General features: G+C 39.1%; 3 protein-coding genes across 5 annotated transcripts; 2 read left to right on the top strand and 1 right to left on the bottom strand.

Annotated features, from left to right (window-relative positions):
* Nucleotides 1-2702: 2702 nt before the first annotated feature.
* Nucleotides 2703-4838, bottom strand: LOC146558327 (histone H1-like). Its single transcript, XM_085248185.1, has 2 exons — nucleotides 2891-4838; nucleotides 2703-2773 (listed from the first exon to the last, which is right to left on the bottom strand). Exons 1-2 carry the CDS (start codon nucleotides 3321-3323, stop codon nucleotides 2703-2705), a joined length of 504 nt encoding a protein of 167 aa, XP_085104311.1. The 5' UTR covers nucleotides 3324-4838.
* Nucleotides 4839-7713: 2875 nt separating this feature from the next.
* On the top strand, nucleotides 7714-11663 carry LOC146558326 (uncharacterized). Its single transcript, XM_085247776.1, has 6 exons — nucleotides 7714-7789; nucleotides 7988-8326; nucleotides 8475-8747; nucleotides 8884-8907; nucleotides 9550-9668; nucleotides 11586-11663. Exons 1-6 carry the CDS (start codon nucleotides 7729-7731, stop codon nucleotides 11661-11663), a joined length of 894 nt encoding a protein of 297 aa, XP_085103902.1. The 5' UTR covers nucleotides 7714-7728.
* Nucleotides 11664-15198: 3535 nt separating this feature from the next.
* Nucleotides 15199-17758, top strand: LOC146558325 (uncharacterized). Of its 3 annotated transcripts, none has more exons than XM_085248146.1 (9): nucleotides 15199-15325; nucleotides 15527-15862; nucleotides 16011-16283; nucleotides 16420-16443; nucleotides 16608-16694; nucleotides 16780-16826; nucleotides 17113-17169; nucleotides 17295-17369; nucleotides 17454-17758. In XM_085248146.1, exons 1-9 carry the CDS (start codon nucleotides 15265-15267, stop codon nucleotides 17562-17564), a joined length of 1071 nt encoding a protein of 356 aa, XP_085104272.1. In that variant the 5' UTR covers nucleotides 15199-15264; the 3' UTR covers nucleotides 17565-17758. The 3 variants fall into 3 exon arrangements, with proteins under 3 accessions (XP_085104272.1, XP_085104271.1, XP_085104273.1); XM_085248145.1 differs by having other exon boundaries at nucleotides 15202-15325; nucleotides 15524-15862; XM_085248147.1 differs by lacking the exon at nucleotides 16608-16694 and having other exon boundaries at nucleotides 15202-15325; nucleotides 15524-15862.
* Nucleotides 17759-18903: the final 1145 nt, after the last annotated feature.

Below are 18903 nucleotides of genomic sequence, written 5' to 3'. Positions count from 1 at the left end.
GGATTCCAGTCTTAAAGAAAAAGATTAGCTAGATCATATCCCAGGCAACATCAGGGCATCTCCTCCCCTGGAGCAGCACCACCCTGGACCTATAATCCTGCAATGAAAATGTTAGTGTGCTTTGCATATTAAGTTTGCTTAACACCTGGCTCTCCCAGGAGCCTGCATACACACCATCACGGCCTGGAAAGCAAAATCTGGAAGTGAAATCAAACTGCATACCTGTAAACAATTGTATCATAAGGACAAGAAGCATTCAACATCAGCAAGACAAGTGTCATGTGCAGGTTCTCTCAAATCAGTAACTACAACTATTACCCTAATTCACCTCAGACATGGATTATCCCATGTACTCTGTTAACATTAATGTAATCAGTGACTTCTCTTAAGCAAAGTCACTCCACTCATATATTATTATTATGGGTTCAAAAGTGGCCAGCAAATGAGCCCATAATAAACTATTCCATAAATACCGTAATCTCTTATTTGTTTTACTCATGTCACTTGTCCGCTTCAGCTGATTCTTCTAAATGCAGTCTCAGAAAAACAAACATTAGCAATACACATTGACTGTAGTCAGACAGAGGTCAGACACAGGTCAACAGGTTCCAGAGGTGCCATAAAAACACCATAAAGTCAACCCTAGCTGTGGAAAGAAGTAACACCAGTTCTCAACACAGGAAATTTCACACATGTTATTCACATTATCAAAGTAACCTTCACATTTTCCCATCAACACAATGCAACAGCATCACCACTCATAACCTGTAAACACAGTTTTCCTCACACATAAACCCAGAAATCCTGTAGTAGGAAAAAACATCAACCAGTTGTCCTGGTATAAATCGCATCATCAATTCACATGAAGAACTGGCATGCTGTAAGAAAAGAAAATGCAAATATTAACGCTTGCGCAGGCGTATGCATACTTTGTCACAGATATCTCTGTGAGCAACTCAAGCCTATGAATAACACACCTGATAAATGCACAGACACAGAAAATGGCATTTAAAAGGTTAAATCATCATGCAACCTCGAGTGTTGCTGTCATCTTTCTGCTCCTGTAAAGGGAAGCACACACAGACTCATCTGCACCCCTGCCAGGCGGGGGTCAACTTCACACAGTCGTGTTACATCAGTAAAGTCTTGTCAGCTTTTGTCAGCTTTTACCAGTCAGTCAGTTTGTTTTCCTTTCACTCACTCATTCATGCATTCATTCTTTCTTTCTTTGCTGATAGTGGAACCTATCGTCGCATTTAGTTTCCACTCTCAGCAAAATGACGTCATTTCAAAAAGAAAAAGAAGAACTTTAGTTTGGATTACATCGCTGAATCCTTTTGGACTGGGACTGTCATTTAATAATTGTCCCAAATAAGTGGCTTTCTCCAGAGTCCATTTAAATGTGGAGAACTCACTTGGCACAATTTTCTCGACGACGTGTAGCGCTTTTAATTCCCGACTTGCAGATCTGCTTAAAGAACAGAGATTATCAAACAAAACTTTCAGTGCACTGTGAAAGTATCAAAATAAAAAGGCCTTGTTAAGTCATGACACAAGCTCCTCATCTCAGGAGGGTAAATCATACCATTAGCATGGTTTATCATACCATCATACTAATCGGCAGGCTCAACTTCACAACAAAAGAAAAATCATCAGCTAGATTCACTCCAAATCAACCATCAGCTGCACAACACACAACATAATCCTAATGTCTTATTAGCTATGAGTTTAATCACCCGGTCTGTGCTCTTCACTCATTTAAGCCACAGATCTATTTTATTCAATTTTCCTTTTCCCTTCATCATAAAACATGTGACATGCTGTCATGCACTTCACAAAACAGTCTGTTCTGACGTATTCAGAGTTGTGTATCTAAATACAGGATTCACTCGCACATCAAAGCAGGAAACTCAGTGTTTTAGAGTCTCCACTCAACACACAACAACTCCAACACATCTCATTCACTCGTACTAGAATTCAGTCACCTTTCATTAATCTAAAACCGATCAACTAATTTGCATATCAGCTATTAACCCACTAAGTTGACAGGACGACAGAAAAGCATGTTCAAAATAGTATCACAAAAGACAATTTCCCTCATACAGTAAATTACATGTGCTGCCTCAATCAAGCAGGAAGCTTCTCCCAATTTACCATTTTAACAACTAAATTTATTGTCTGATCACTGGTTGGTCAAACCAGGATCTTTTTTCTCACAAAAGTTAAATTGTTGTCCTGCAACTTGGAGAGTCAATTTTTTTTCTTTAGGATAAATTCAGCATTTGATAACAAGTGTCTGCTAAATTGACACTATTGTAACACTGATGAAAGATAACAAGCTAATTTTCATTACATGTGTTTGTGTTATTAGGCAGGTCTAATGCATGTCTGTGGAGCTGCATCTCCAGCAGAGCATGTTCTTAAAGCTGCCTTTCCTACACACTTCTCTACTATTGTTTAATCATTTCTTAACTAATGTGCTATGAGTCTTCATGAGTCATTTTGTGTTTGGAATTGTTAGTAGGGTTAATGCATGTTCTGCTTGTGTGTGTGTGATTTTGTATATGTTTCTATTTTTGCAATGTTTCAGACTCCGTCTCAATTTTCCAACTTAAGCAGTCAGTTTTCTTTTCCCCAGGTTTGCTAACCCAAATTTTGATTTCCCACATTAAATAATTCCTATGTGTTCTCACCTAGTCTTCTCACTCTGTTGTCTTCTCCCACTTCAACAGTCCAACAGCCGGCAGTTCTCCTTCAGCTTTGTCCCGTGTCCCACTGTCTCTTCTTGCCATTTTACTCCACAGGTGGCAAATGTCAAACTCCAACTGTTCAGTTCTCCTCAAACGTTTTCTTCACATGCACAGTGAAGTCACAGCCACTCTCACTATTGTCCTCTGATGCGGTTGACTTCGTGCTAGTGGCTGAAGTGCTGCTGCTGCTGCCTTCCTGGGCGACTTCTTAGCAGCTGCTGCCGGTTTCTTGGCTTTGGCCGCGGCGGGCGTCTTAGCTTTGGTCTCAGTAACCCTGTTCATCTTGAAGGATCCGGAGGCCCCGGTGCCCTTGGTCTGCACCAGAGTGCCCTTCGCCACCAGACTCTTGATGGCGGTCTTGACACGGGCCTTGTTCTTGTCCACATCGTAGCCTCCGGCAGCCAGAGCCTTCTTGAGAGCGGCCACGGCTTTCACAATCAGCTCGCCCACGCTGAGGCCGACCTTCTTGGGCTTGGAAGTCATCGTCTTCTTCTTCTTGGCCTGAACCTCGGCGCAGGGCGTGTTTATGATGGAGCCTTTCCCACCACAGCGCTGGCACGTTGAACGCATCATGAAGGGTCCATTTCTTTCATGTCGCTAGCCAGCATGCTAGCTGCATGTGGCTTGCCCGAGTCACTCAGTCCTTTTTGAGCATTTCAACATGCTGCCACCGCCATCTTGCTCGCCCCTCCGTGGAATTCATCCAATCAGACAGGAAGATGGGTTTGCTTTCTTCTGCTGCTGCTGTTTATCCACATTGCTGCTGCTTTGCTGGGACTTTTTGTGCTCAGGACTTGCTGCTGTCTCTTTATCATGGAGCTGCATTCCTTATCTTCAGGGAGGAGTGAGCTCGCTTGTGAGGTTGAGAAACACATGGCACTGTAAATAAGTCAGCCAGAAACTTGGCCTGCATGTTTCCAATGATGTTAAACTATAACTTTCTTCCGACCGCTGCATGTGGAAAATTGATTCAGGTCTGCTTTTCACCTGAAAGTGACAACTAAGACATTTTCATTATTATCATCACTGCTTAATCAACACATATCTCTCTCTCTCTCTGTGTTTTTGTGAACAATCCTTTCTTAAAAGCAGAAAATGAAATTATAGTTGTTGTTTTTTTGGTTGATCAACACAAAACCTTTTTCCTATGATTATTTTTTCCTACAATATAAATTCTCCCTCTTATTCACTCTTTTTTTTTTTTTTTTTTTTTATTTACAATAGCTGGTGACCTGCAAAATCACCGCTGTCACTCACAATCAAAGGCAATTACTCTTGCACAGTGCACAAAAACACTGTGATGTCAGACACATTCACACTCACTTTGTCATCTGCAAAAATAAATCACATGGCTGATGATATGTGCCATGGTGATCCGTAAATATGATCACCAGTTTATTTAACTATTTTTCAACCCAACAAACAAATAATCAAAAACATGATGCTGATGTTATGAACACTCTACACACAAGTCAAGATGCAGGAAAACTGCTCATGGAAACGTTGCACACTCCAGTTATCACAGTTATCATAGCGCTGTTTCCCTCTCAGAGTAGTTCTCAGACAGCTCTCGATCTGATAATGTGTAGCCTGCTCATCAGCTCAGAAGAAAAAAAAAAAACTGCAACGCAACATCACACAGTAGTTGCTCTGCCCACAGTGGCAAAGTCTTACACTTTCATATTCAACTCAGCTTCTCCATCATGTACTTTTAGATGTTTCATACAGGGTTCAGCATATTAGTTGTTTTCACAGGTGTGTTCTACATCTCAACAATGGTTCATAATAAGACGACAGTCTTCCACACAGGTCAAGTGCCTCTATGCACTTCAGTAGTTTAAATATTCATCTATATCACTTCACCTCACATGTCATCGTACTGAATTTAAGCAACCACAAGCGTAATGTAGATGACTTTTAACAACTATCCACCTCAATTACGTCTATGGTCTGGCACACAGGCTGAAGAGTTAACGTTTTGTGTCAGCAAGGGGTGGGGGGACAGCCACCCACCAGAGCATAGCTGCTGATGTGGGCTGGCCTTCTCCACACGCTCTTCAAGGCTGGTGTGTTTTCTGAAAACTTCTAACATTTGAATCTCTTCCATTTATAAGCCTGCGATTAACCGCACGGCTCAGGTCCGCGTGAAACCCGCGTGACCACGCTCGCGTGAACCCGCGCAGCTGTGGAGCCGTCGCTCTCTCTCTTTTTTACATAAATACTTTGTGCTGCCAGGAGCAAAGTCCAGCACAAACGTCTGTCTCCCTCCGACTCACTCTTGGTTGCTTAGAAACCCATGATAACAACAACAGTCGGTGTCACAGACCACATGTTCTGCTCCGCACACACTCACACAACAACAACAACAACAACAACGACGACGACGACGACAACAAAAACAACACAAAATAGGCCTATCGTCCAGCACAATCTGGACCCCGCGGAACTTCTCAACGCCCCACAAAGCGGCGGAGAACTCACCTCTAGCCACACAAAGTAGCGAGGAACCTCTTGCTCCACAAAGTAGCAAGGAACCCGGGTATCGCTACACAAAGTAGCGAACTTCTCAACGCCTCACACAGTGGCGGAGACTGCACAACGACACGGTTATAGAGTCGGCCTCTTCTCAACGCCTCACACAGTGGCGGAGACTGCACAACGACACGGTTATAGAGTCGGCCTCTTCTCAACGCCTCACACAGTGGCGGAGACTGCACAACGACACGGTTATAGAGTCGGCCTCTTTAAACTTACTTGGCGTTGCTTAGAGTGTAATATCAGCCCGAATCCCGCCGACCGTCATTCATCGAGGAGAAAAGACAGACCGCGAATCCACAGGAACTTCCTGGCTGACGTCAGGCTTTCAGCGTGCCTCTCCCCCCCCCTCGGTGAATGCGATTCCAGGGCTCCGGCATCGAAGGACCAATTAATGTTAGGTTTGTAGCATAAACCTATTCGCTGGAACGTTAAGACAATATAATTACACTGCTAAGCAAGACACAAATAGGCAAAGTTCTTCATGTTACTCGTGCACGGGAGAGAACCGGACAACCGCTTGACTCCAGTTGGTCTCGTCCGTTCTCCCATACACTGTCCTTTTATTGAGGTTACATGAATATGCATAGGGTCATTAACATATAACATCTTACATAGGTATACATGTGAACAAAGAATACTGTGTGTGTGTGTGTGTGTGTGTGTGTGTGTGTGTGTGTGTGTGTGTGTGTGTGTGTGTGTGTGTGTGTGTCAAAGGTCATATAACAACATGAAAGCACGAAGGCAATCATCCTTGGTCAGGAAGAGGGTAGACTAGACCCCCCCGGTAAGGGAGTCCAGCAGTTCATCTAAACAGAAAAGCACTTAGACTAGAACAGACGTAGCTACGTTAATCCTACCATAAAACAATAAAACAAGATGCGACCTCTTCCCGTGCTCCCAGGATGTAGGTGTGCATTCTAGTGTGGAATGCACACCAAGCCTCTGTAGCCTGTTAAAGATCACACAACTTATCACTACACAATTGATTATACACCTCTAAGCATCTATGGTTAAATATTTCTAAGCATAAATGACAATCAACAATACAAACTCTAACACTTATACACACACAATATAGTAATATTATGTTTAAGCATAATACGTATTACTCCGCTAGACTCCTGACTTCTGTAGCCGTAATGTTAAGACAATCCATCAAGGATTCGTAGCTTACCAAAGTTTTATTAAAACATTTTTTGACAGATTTTTGAGCACCGTGTACGACATAAAATCGGTTCAAGGTCAGTAAGCACGGCCAGAATTCATACATAAGTTGCACCCAATTATAAGGCGTACTGTCAACTTTTTGAGAAAACTAAAGGATTTTATGTGCGGCTTATAGTCTGAAAAAGCTGCTGAAAATTTGGACACATTCACAGAGCTTCATCACACCATCACTAATTTGATCAAATCAAGTAGATATTTAAAGATTATAAGGCTATATTCTGGCCTGAAAACTCTTAAACGTGTATCTGGTGACACAGAAACAGCGGCATTGCAAAACATTATTTACTCTGTGCTGGGACAATTTCCTCCACCGTTGCTGCTTCTGATTTCCTACGAAATGCACTCTGGGAAAACTGTCTGACCCAGGTCCACACCTTGCACCGCCTGTAACCAATCAGATGTAAGAGTCTAGTAGTGTGGGGTTGTGTATGTACTATGTAGAAAAACATCTCGAAACAACATTAACAGGCGTGCTGTGTTGAAGATGGTGGGAAGTCTAAAGACAGTCCAGTGACAAACTCGTCAGTGCGTTAACCATTTGTGGTTCTGGTGTTTATCTGGTCATCATTACAGGCTCAACCCTCCAGAGCTCTGCTGCTGTTGTACCAACCGTCTCAACAAAACACTTCCCCTTCATTTCTCAGAAATAAATGACTTCATTGGTGCAATGAGGTGCCAAAAGGTCTCAGACCACTAATACATCTTATCTGTGTTTTTATCTAACTGCTCAAAGTGGTGACTGCTGCAGTATCACTATGCTTCATTGTGGACGTAAAGACTTGAATTCCATCACAAACTAATTTGTGCTGCGAGAAACATGATCAAACACACTTTCTGCTTTTGCAGAATAAACTACATTTACAGAAGAGATGCATTCATGCAAACATTTATTTCAGCTCTTAGTTTTCACACGTTTAACTTCCTCTATTCTCCTCTACTGGAGTCCTCCCTGTGACGTACTGAAATAACAAAAAACTTGCAAATTGCATCGAATAAACGTAGAATGTGGAAAAGCTTTTTCATATATTTGATGTTTAAACGTCACAGGCAAGTTAGAGATCTTCCGTACTGAGAACCAAATTCATCCAGCAAGTGTGTTGTTGATGTCACTATGAGGAAGTGAGCAGGAAGTCAGTGCTGTATTCATCTTTGTTACTGCCTCACTTGTGAACGTGAGAGCAAGAGTAGAGACTGAGAGAGACGGAGAAGCACGATGGCTGAGTTCAGATGGATTCAAATGTTTCTGTTCCTGATACTGACGCTTCAGTTTAAAGGTAAGAACACACAACACGTTATAAATGAATAACCTGATGTTACATCATTCATCCTCTAACTGAGGCAGCCATGTTTTGTTTGCAACTTTCTGTTGAACCTTTGAAACCAGGGGTGAGCTAATTCTCACACTAACTATGAACATCACAGTCATATCCATGTTACAGTTTATTTTCCAAATGTATTTCTCTTTTCCACAGCAGCAGTAACTGGACAACGCGGCCCCACATTCCTGGTCAGAGTTGGTGATGAGGTCACTTTGCCTTGTCAAAATGTGACAGTTGGTCAGCCTGAGTGTAAGAGAACTGACTGGATCTTCAGACGTTTGAATGTTGCTGACACAGTCAGGCTGATTCATCTTGGTTTGATTGAAGAAAAGCACAAAAATACATCAGACAGACTGAGTGTTACAGCAAACTGTTCTCTGGTCATGAAGAACATCACAGTTCATGATGCTGGTCACTACACCTGCAGACACTACACATCACAAGACCAACAACACTGTGGAAAATCCTGTTCTTCTCTGTCCGTCATCAACAGTGAGTATTTACATCATCCTTTCAGATCGAAATGTCCTGTTAGAGAAACAAACTAAACTCTTACAATAAGTATGACCACAGTGATGAAGTTAATTATCTTTATTGTTTGTTTTTCTCTCTCAACATGTCTCCATCTGTACGACTGAAGTGACTGAACATGAGAACAATGGTACAGTCATCTTGTCCTGCTCTGTGTTGGAGTATGATCCATGTACACACACAGTACAGTGGATCTATGAGGGTGAAGAGAAATCCTCAGACATGCAGATATCACCACCAGGCTGCACTGCCACTGTGACATTTACAACATCTCACCTTAATCAGAAGTTTTTTGAGTCATTAAAGTGTAATGTGATGAATATGAACAATGGGAAAGTGCAGCTGTTTCCTTTCAGCCGTCAGTCCTCAGGTGGGACAACAGGTGAGAATATTAACTTTAATAACACAATAACACAAAATAGAAATATCACACCTGCGTTTGTCATGACTGTTGTAAAGGTAACAAAGTTTGTCCTACATGAACAAACTCTTCTTTTTAAATTTGTGTATTTGTTCAGATGGGGATAAATCATCAGATGGAGGTAATGGCAAAATATTTCTTTCTGTCCATCTCTTTGTGTTATCATTCATTTTTTACCTTGCTCAGTCACTCTCAGTGTGTTTCAGTCTCTTGTTACAAGTTGTTGTTTTCAGCTCATCATAACCACATTGAGCAGATTCATTAAATCTGTCTGTTATTGTTCCTCTATGTTTAGCAAACTCTTAATTGTTCATCATTCATCACATGGAAGAAAACTAAAGGAGTTTAACAAATGAAAAGAAATCCACAGATATGCAGATATTACCTTCAGGCAGCGCTGCCACCGTGACCTTTACAACATCTCACCTTCATCTGCTTTTTTGAGTTATCACTGTGTAATGTGTGAGGTGTGACACATAGTGAGCATATTAACCTATTAAGCTTTTTCTAAAAGAACACCTTTTTAAAAAATCTGTATTTGTTCTGCTGGAGCTGTACAGCTGAAGGTGTACTAAATGTTTATATTAAGTGTTTATTTTTGTGAGAACAATTCCACACTTTGTAATGATATTTAAATATTGCAAATAGAAAGGTAAACACCCAAAACATATACTCACTACAACCTATAACACTGTCTGTATTTATAATATGTGAAATCTTTGTTTTTTCTCCATAAAACAAAAATCTGAAACAAAACCTGAAGATTCAGATTTTCCATCATTGTTGAGATGCATCATTATGTCTGTGGGTTTAGCAGCGCTCTTAATATCTGCTGTTACAGTCAACATGTGGGCAAAAACTAAAGGTGAAAACATTCACAGAGTAAACTTTTATACCAGAGACGCGTTGATGAAGTTGAAATTTACTCTCTCTTTTTCTTTTAGTAAACAAACCGCAAAAGGAAAAAAGAACTGTGAGTATAAACACTGAATATTCAGATAATTGATCATGATTATGGTTTTTATGTTTTTGGATTCTGAAATCTTCTTTAATTGTAATTTATTGGATGCAACATAAAGATAATTTTAAAGAATTTCCACAAATTTACATTTAAACAACATTTAAATCTATTTGGAGTTTTTTGTTTCCAAGTGTTTTGTGTTTTGTGTCGGGGTGGGTTTCAGTAATCAATTTTCCAATTAAAATCGATTTTAGCTTGAATAACGTGATATCGATTCATTAAAATCCTAAATAACTTTTTAAATTTAAATGTATTTTGCCAGAAACACCAGAAGCTCAGGTTAAAACTTTAATTTCAACAACCACCACACAGCAAAAACAGTAAATGAGAGCAGATAATGGATTCCACACAAAGTGCGGACCTGAAACATCAGAATCAGCGAGCTGTCAGCTTTCTCACACGTCGCCGGCTCACAGATTCTAATGCTACAGGTTTCATTACTTTCTGACCAAAATTCACTGAAAGAAGATACAAACTACGCTTCACATTTGATAAATATTGTTATTAATTCCCACCACGATAAAATCACACTTCCTACACAGCTCTCTCTCTCTCTCTCTCTCGCTCTCTCTCAGTGTTTCCCATCTCAAATCTCTGTTTTCTGCTTTATTCGTTTGCTTATTACGCACCAGCCTACCATTGTGTACAGTGCTGACGGCCGCTGTTTTGGTTGTTGTTGTTGTTGTTGGTTTTCTTTTCAAAAATGACCTCCAACAAGAAAGCCACATTTCTGGTGTTCGATACAGAAGAAATTTAAACTTTTTAAAATTCTGCCAAATTGCGAAATGCTTAGCTGTGTCCCTATTAATACCTCTGTAACTTTGCTCTGCTTCACTTCAGCAGCATTTGGTAATGTTCATATGCGGATTCATGGTTTTCTTCAGTTTGTGTTCTATTGCAGAATATTTTTAGCCAGGCCAGGAAAATCTCCTTCATGTTTTTCTGTGTTTTATCCTCAGTTACTTGGACACAAAGGCATTTGCTGTGATGCTTACACTTCTGATAAAGTCTCACAAGTGTCAGGTTTCTGTTTATAGATGTAAAAATATGGATAAGTGGTCAGAATTGTAACAATTTTGACTGAGGTAAAATTTCCCTGATTCAAATCGACTTAAATAGAAGAAATCAGAGACGATACCCAGCCCTAGTTTTCTGTGTTCTCTTGTATCTAGTCAAGTCTTCATCTCTGCATTAAGTATTTACTTGTTTATATACTTCATGTTTTATTTTGTTAATCTCATGCTTCAGTTAAACTTCCTGTCTGTGATTGTGTCTGTTTATCCGTACCGCATCTCCACTTCCACAAGTTTTCCCTGTGTGTATTTATCTCCTCTTTGTTCCTTCTCAGGTATTCTGTTGTTTTCTACCGTGTGTTCTCAGTAAGTGGGATTCTGTTTTTTGTTTGTCTTCACTGGAGCTTTGTACTCTTGGACTGCTGTCAACCACGTGTAAATATGTCATGTTAAATCCTGCCTGCTTGTTTTGTAGAGTCTGCTTTTGGGTCCCTACAGCTGATAAATGCAGTTATTTGTTCCTATGAACTGTGAACATACACACAGGAGAAGACTAAAGAGAAGAATACACTGTGCTCACTGTTAGAGTGAAATTACATGTTATCTCAGGAAATAATTTTTTTTGGGGGGGTGACGGTTTTCTAAAGAAAAAATAATCTGTGTACGGAGATGATGCAGACACAAACCTGAAAACTCCAAACAGTCCAAACATATGAATATCAGTTATATGAGAGAATCTAAAGTGTGTTGTGTTGTTTTCCACAGGTGCAGAATGATGAAGATGACGGTACAGTGACCATTGAAAACTCTCGAGACCCTTCTGCTTCTGTCAGACTCCACTGATCATTAACATCAACTCAGCAAAGAAACAAGGTGACTTCTGCTGAAGATCATCTCATCACATTTTATATGTGAAGAACACAGACTCACAAGATCATTTTAATATTTTCAATGTCCTTACACTCCACTTTTCATCCAGTAAGATGAGGATTTTATCATACAGTGTTTCCTGCCATGTTCACATAAACCTCCCGTGTCGAGCTACATACCGTCTCTCTCCCTCTGCTTTTACTCTTTTTGTCTCTCCATATGTTGTGTTTGTGAGAGAGAGTCTGATCAGCTACATCTGTCTCAAATACCTAATCACAGCCATTTAAACACACTTTCATCCACTCAGTCATTTCTAGATTGTTGTGTTAGGTGTGTCTGTAGCATCACTCAGTCTCCATAGAAGAACCTTGACTTCTTTGCATTTCCTGTTTTCTCCTCTGACTAATCTTAAATTTCTTTAAATTTCCTCCTCCTGATCAAATACTCAGTTCTGGAATAACTGCCTGCTCTTCCTCCACCACTCACCAAACCCAGCAGCTGGAACCATTCACCCTCACCTGCATTTTCAAAGTCTTTGTCATAAAACTCTCAACCTGATTCCAGTGTTACAGCCTGCTTTAAAGTCCACTTCTTCTGTTTAACAATAATAATAATCAAAAAGCAAATGTAATTTCTAACCTGCATATAAATCTGAATGAAACAGTTTGATCTCACCTTCATCCAACATGAACATGTAGATGCATCATTTACCTGTCAGAGTCCGAATGACTGATAGTTCTTAAATCATCCGTCACTCTGCGTTATGTGATCTGTAACAACTTGTTTTTGTTATAACTCGTGAAAATATAACGGAAAGTATTTATGAAGCATTTTCTATCATGTGTGTACATTTGTGTGTGGACAGCTCACATTCCCATATGGAAAAGATATATATATATATAAATCTTATAAAGTTTGTATCTGTCTTGTGTGAAACTTGTATGAAAAGCATACAAGAGTGAAAACAGATATAAGATTGCTTGAAAAATCATATAAATGAAACGTGTATGTTTTGGATACTTACTAAAACAATATATGAAAGTAATGAGAAAGTGGCCACTTTCATGAGTAAATCATATAAGCTTTATATGATCCATTATATGAAGTAGGCCACATCTTATGCAAGTCTTTTATAAGTTTTTACTATTTCTTTTCCATATGGGTTGTGACAGCAATGTAACTGATGACAAGAGTTTAACTTCACTGTGTGCTTTATTGCCATTTTGCCCTCATTATTATGTTTTACTATAAAAGTATCACATGAAATACTTAACTGCCTGTTCTGTTTAAATACATTTACATTTTTATGAGCACACTGGTAGGATGCTCAGCTATAAAAGGCACATTACTGTGAAATAGTTTTAAAAGGTCAGTGGCAGTGACAGTCCAATCACTTTAACCTGTGAAACATCCACACCTCGATTAGTTATGACCAGATTTTAGCAAAAAGAATTTCCTGTTTCATGTTCAGTTCACCAGACACGACCTATGCAGCTGTTTTTATGTCATCATGTATGTTTTTGGTTTTATCTACTGGAATTAGGGTAATTTTAGTAGTAAAAAGCTGCAAAGTTAACTGAACCTTGTCACCTTCACATTATAGTCAAATAATAATAATAATAACAATAATAATAATTAACACATGGTTGAAAAATTTTATTTCAACTTCCATTAATCATTGTAATGAATGCATTCTACCTGTACTTGAAACTGAGCTGATTTTGTGTCTAAATCCAAAAAGAAAAATGAGCAGCGTGCTGTAAACTATTAAACAAATATATTTGATTTTGCAAAAATCTGAATAGAATGTTTAGATGTTTGTGTTGATTGATTTTATAGACCATTTATAATGCAGCAGTAAATAAAAGCAGAATGCAGAATACAAAGATCACGTCTGATGTATTGAACATGAAACAGGAAGTTTTCAGCTTAGAATGAAACCAGCTCCAGATGTGTCACAGGTTCATCTAGCTGTAGTGAATGGCACGTTGCCATAGATGGCGCCATAGTTTAGTTGTGAGGATTTTTGTCTTTAAAGCATCCTAAGAAATTTTTTTTGTTTGTTTGTTTGTTTGTGCACAAAGTATTCTCAGTATTTACTTTAGTAGCAGCTCCTGAAAAGTTGAGTCCACAGCACATCTGTCTCACCCTCACCGGTTCATCTGGAACACCAGGAGCGGGCTGCTCTCCGCGGACATCATGAGGTCAGCTGACCGCAGCAGAGCAGAGCCAGGCAGCTGTTACACTAACGGGACCTGACATCTCCGAGAACACTGGAGATTTTTTTCAGACAGGCTCTATGTTGGCAAATCAACCGGATATTTAAAGATCACACCTCTTCACTCTGCGCCTAACAACTCTTCACAGTGTATTTAGTGACACAGAAACAGCAATAATACAAAGGTTTACTGTGAGGGAAGGTCCACGCCCTAAAGCGCATGTAACCAATCAGATGTTACGGTCTGTTCACTAGCTAAATTATTTCATGATTCAAGCACAGGAGCAATAAAATAATACATTAAACAGGACACTAGTTGAATATATTGATAAATAAAAAAAAATAATGACAGAGTTATCATTTGTTTGTGTATTTATTTTATTTTAATGCTGATGAGGCTACATTTGTTTGTGATGAGCTCTGATATTTATCTAAAACATATAAATGCACCCGTAATTAATGTAACTGTTGTGTTTTAACAAATCATACCGAGGCGTAATTCAGGAACAGAGCTTCATGTGAACATTACTCATAGTTTGAAATTAAGTTACTATAGTTTCACAAAAATCAAAAACCACTTGCAGTAAAACATCTCGAAACAACATTAACAGGCGTGTTGTGTTTAAGATGGTGGGAAGTCTAAAGACAGTCCAGTGAGAAACTCGTCAGTGTGTTAACCATTTGTGGTTCTGGTGTTTATCTGGTCATCATTACAGGCTCAACCCTCCAGAGCTCTGCTGCTGTTGTACCAACCGTCTCAACAAAACACTTCCCCTTCATTTCTCAGAAATAAATGACTTCATTGGTGCAATGAGGTGCCAAAAGGTCTCAGACCACTAATACATCTTATCTGTGTTTTTATCTAGCTGCTCCAAGTGGTGACTGCTGCAGTATCACTATGCTTCATTGTGGACGTAAAGACTTGAATTCCATCACAAACTAATTTGTGCTGCGAGAAACATGATCAAACACACTTTCTGCTTTTGCAGAATAAACTACATTTACAGAAGAGATGCGTTCATGCAAACATTTATTTCAGCTCTTAGTTTTCACACGTTTAACTTCCTCTATTCTCCTCTACTGGAGTCCTCCCTGTGACGTACTGAAATAACAAAAAACTTGCAAATTGCATCGAATAAACGTAGAATGTGGAAAAGCTTTTTCATATATTTGATGTTTAAACGTCACCGGCAAGTTAGAGATCTTCCGTACTGAGACCCAAATTCATCCAGCAAGTGTGTTGTTGATGTCACTATGAGGAAGTGAGCAGGAAGTCAGTGCTGTATTCATCTTTGTTACTGCCTCACTTGTGAACGTGAGAGCAAGAGTAGAGACTGAGAGAGACGGAGAAGCACGATGGCTGAGTTCAGATGGATTCAAATGTTTCTGTTCCTGATACTGACGCTTCAGTTTAAAGGTAAGAACACAGAGCACATTATAAATGAATAACCTGATGTTACATCATTCATCCTCTAACTGAGGCAGCCATGTTTTGTTTGCAACTTTCTGTTGAACCTTTGAAACCAGAGGTGAGCTAATTCTCACACTAACTATGAACATCACAGTCATATCCATGTTACAGTTTATTTTCCAAATGTATTTCTCTTTTCCACAGCAGCAGTGACTGGACAACATGGCCCCACATTCCTGATCAGACTTGGTGATGAGGTCACTTTGCCTTGTCAAAATGTGACAGTTGGTCAGCCTGAGTGTAACAGAACTGACTGGATCTTCAGACGTTTGAATGTTGCTGACACAGTCAGGCTGATTCATCTTGGTTTGATTGAAGCAAAGCACAAAAATACATCAGACAGACTGAGTGTTACAGCAAACTGCTCTCTGGTCATAAAGAACATCACAGTTCATGATGCTGGTCACTACACCTGCAGACACTACACATCACAAGACCAACAACACTGTGGAAAATCCTGTTCTTCTCTGTCCGTCATCAACAGTGAGTATTTACATCATCCTTTCAGATCGAAATGTCCTGTTAGAGAAACAAACTAAAATGTTACAGTAAGTATGACCACAGTGATGAAGTTAATTATTTTTATTGTTTGTTTTTCTCTCTCAACATGTCTCCATCTGTACGACTGAAGTGACTGAAGATGAGAACAATGGTACAGTCATCTTGTCCTGCTCTGTGTTGGAGTATGATCCATGTACACACACAGTACAGTGGATCTATGAGGGTGAAGAGAAATCCTCAGACATGCAGATATCACCACCAGGCTGCACTGCCACTGTGACATTTACAACATCTCACCTTAATCAGAAGTTTTTTGAGTCATTAAAGTGTAATGTGATGAATATGAACAATGGGAAAGTGCAGCTGTTTCCTTTCAGCCGTCAGTCCTCAGGTGGGACAACAGGTGAGAATATTAACTTTAATAACACAATAACACAAAATAGAAATATCACACCTGTTTTTGTCATGACTGTTGTAAAGATAACAAAGTTTGTCCTAAGTGAACACACTCTTCTTTTTAAATTTGTGTATTTGTTCAGATGGGGATGAATCATCAGATGGAGGTAATGGCAAAATATTTCTTTCTGTCCATCTCTTTGTCTTATCATTCATTTTTTACCTTGCTCAGTAACTCTCAGTGTGTTTCAGTCTCTTGCTACAATTTGTTGCTTTCAGCTCATCATAACTGCACCAGTGACCACATTAACATTATCATTTGGTTTTACAGGTTCATCATTGCTGTATATTATTGTTCTTGCATGTTTAGTAGCACTCTTAATTATTGTAGCATTCGTCATATGGAAGAAAATGAAAGGTGCGAACATTTCCAGATTAAACATATCACCAACAACTGTTTAATAAAGTTTAGACTTCAGTGTGAAAATTAAATTTCTTTTCAGGGAAAAAAACACAAAGGGAAGACAATGCTGTTGGTTTAAACACTGAAGTAAGTAAAGATGGCAATGGCTTTACTGTAAAAAACATAGGCATAATAGATAATGTGAACATACAATTATGAACATAAAAACAAAGTAAATAAACAAACAAAGTAAAATAAACAAAGTAAAACATCACAAACAGCTGCCTATCAGTATGTTAAATCCTCCGTAATACAGCTAATTCTAATGTTTTACCAGTCCTGGGTGTAGTAGTAAACCCAGGACTGATATTTATGTACGTATGTAATGGAATAAAATATGTAATTCATATGTTACTTACCTGTGTTTGTGCAGGGATTAGGTTTAAACCCAGCTGAGATTCAGTCTGATCCAGGAAACAGTCAGGAGATGGTGAGATCAAACAGTATCAGGAGTTATAGTTACTCTCAGAGTAACTATGATCTTTGTTCGATATATGATGATAACGATTTAATATAATTATTTAAAGGTGTCATTCTGTTGTGTCCACTGTGTAGGATGATCTTGAGGATGGTGTTAACTATGCTTCCATCAACTACACTAAGAAGGCCAACAGTAAGGCCAGTGCTCAGGTAAGTGTTTATGAGAGTGACATTATTCACAGCATGATGAGGTTTTGTGTTGGGTAAAATTTGTTGTGTCATTTTTCCTTTTAGGTCCACGATGATGAAGGTACCACTGTGACATACAGCACAGTGAAAGCTCCCTCAGCTTCTCTTGAAGTCTCCACTGATCCCAGCAACCTGTATTCCACCATCACCAAATAAGATACTGTATTTAAAGATTACATGTTTTAATACTGTTATTTGGATCTTATATTTAGAGTTATATCGTCTACTTCAACATTACATGGGTATACTGAAGGGTTTATAAAATAAATCTAGTTTATTTTACTGTCTATTTTGTTTATTTGTTGTTTATGGTTTTGGAAAATAAATAAATTAATGAATAATTAAATACATTGGATTACACGTGTGCTCTTTCCTGTGCTTTACTGGAATTTAGAACTATTGCAGTGCTGCTAATTTACTTTCTTGTAATTAATAGAGAAACAAAAGCAGAAACTTGTGTAAAAAAAGCCAGTGATAGTTAAAAGACTGTGTAAACTGAGCTTTTTATAGCATTTTCATGAACATTACCAGACCTCAGTAGCACGTTTGTCTTTTGACTTTTTCTGCCAAAGTTGTGTATGTTGAAGTTTAATTTTTAAAAAAGAGGAAACTACCAGACATCTGCTGCTATTTCCACATACACACAGTTTGAGCTGCTACCAAGAAATGACACCTCCCTCAGTAACACCCACACTTATCACATGTCATTATTTCATAAGGCAGTGGGTCAGCTTTTTTATTAATACTATATTGAGTACTAAACTTTTCAAATATAAGAAATCTTAATAATTAAACAACCTAAAAAGTCAGTGAAGTCAGCTGCGCTGGGTAACTGTGGAGTTGTTTCTCTATTACTGCGTGCTTTTGTTTTGTTTTTTTAACCACAAAAACACTTCCTGGTTTAGTGACAGAAACACTAAACATCAGTAAGAGAGATCAGCCTGCTTCATTTTATAGACAAGAAAATGTGTACTTGATACTGGCAGAGAGAGCAGTATAGTGAAATAAGACAACACAACGTGTGTGTCATTGTGGCAGTTTCTGTTCCTGACTGTAGGAGGAACCGAATACTCGTCACCCACTTGATTAGGTGGTGTAAATGTCTAGTCAGTCAATCAAGTGGCAGCACAGTCAAACCGAACATCAGAACGGGCAAGAAAGGAAATTTAAGTGAACATAGCCGCTCTGCCACCTGAGCCACAGGTCACCGTGCTCAAATTGTCTCCAGATCTTAATCCAATAGAGCATCTTTAGGATGTGGTAAAGGGGAGATTTACATCATAGAAGTGCAGCTGACAAATCTGCAGCAACTGTGTGATGCAGTCATGTCAATATTGACCAAAATCTCTGAGTGTCCACGGGTCAAGACACTGATATCTGTATTATCCAGCTCACCCTGCTGAAATAGCAGAGCCCAGAGTTTACTTCATCATCAAAGTTGATGGCGCCCACTTGAGTTGGATTTTGATCAAGCAATGTACCAACATGGTGCCCA

Source organism: Mchenga conophoros, linkage group LG15 (assembly GCF_057382185.1).
Source record: "Mchenga conophoros isolate Kocher_MC1m ecotype Shallow Benthic linkage group LG15, M_conophoros_male_GT1.1, whole genome shotgun sequence".
NCBI classification, from domain to species: Eukaryota; Metazoa; Chordata; class Actinopteri; order Cichliformes; family Cichlidae; genus Mchenga; species Mchenga conophoros.
The sequence above is the reverse complement of the archived record's forward strand: the minus strand, read 5'-3'. Positions and strand labels throughout refer to the sequence as shown.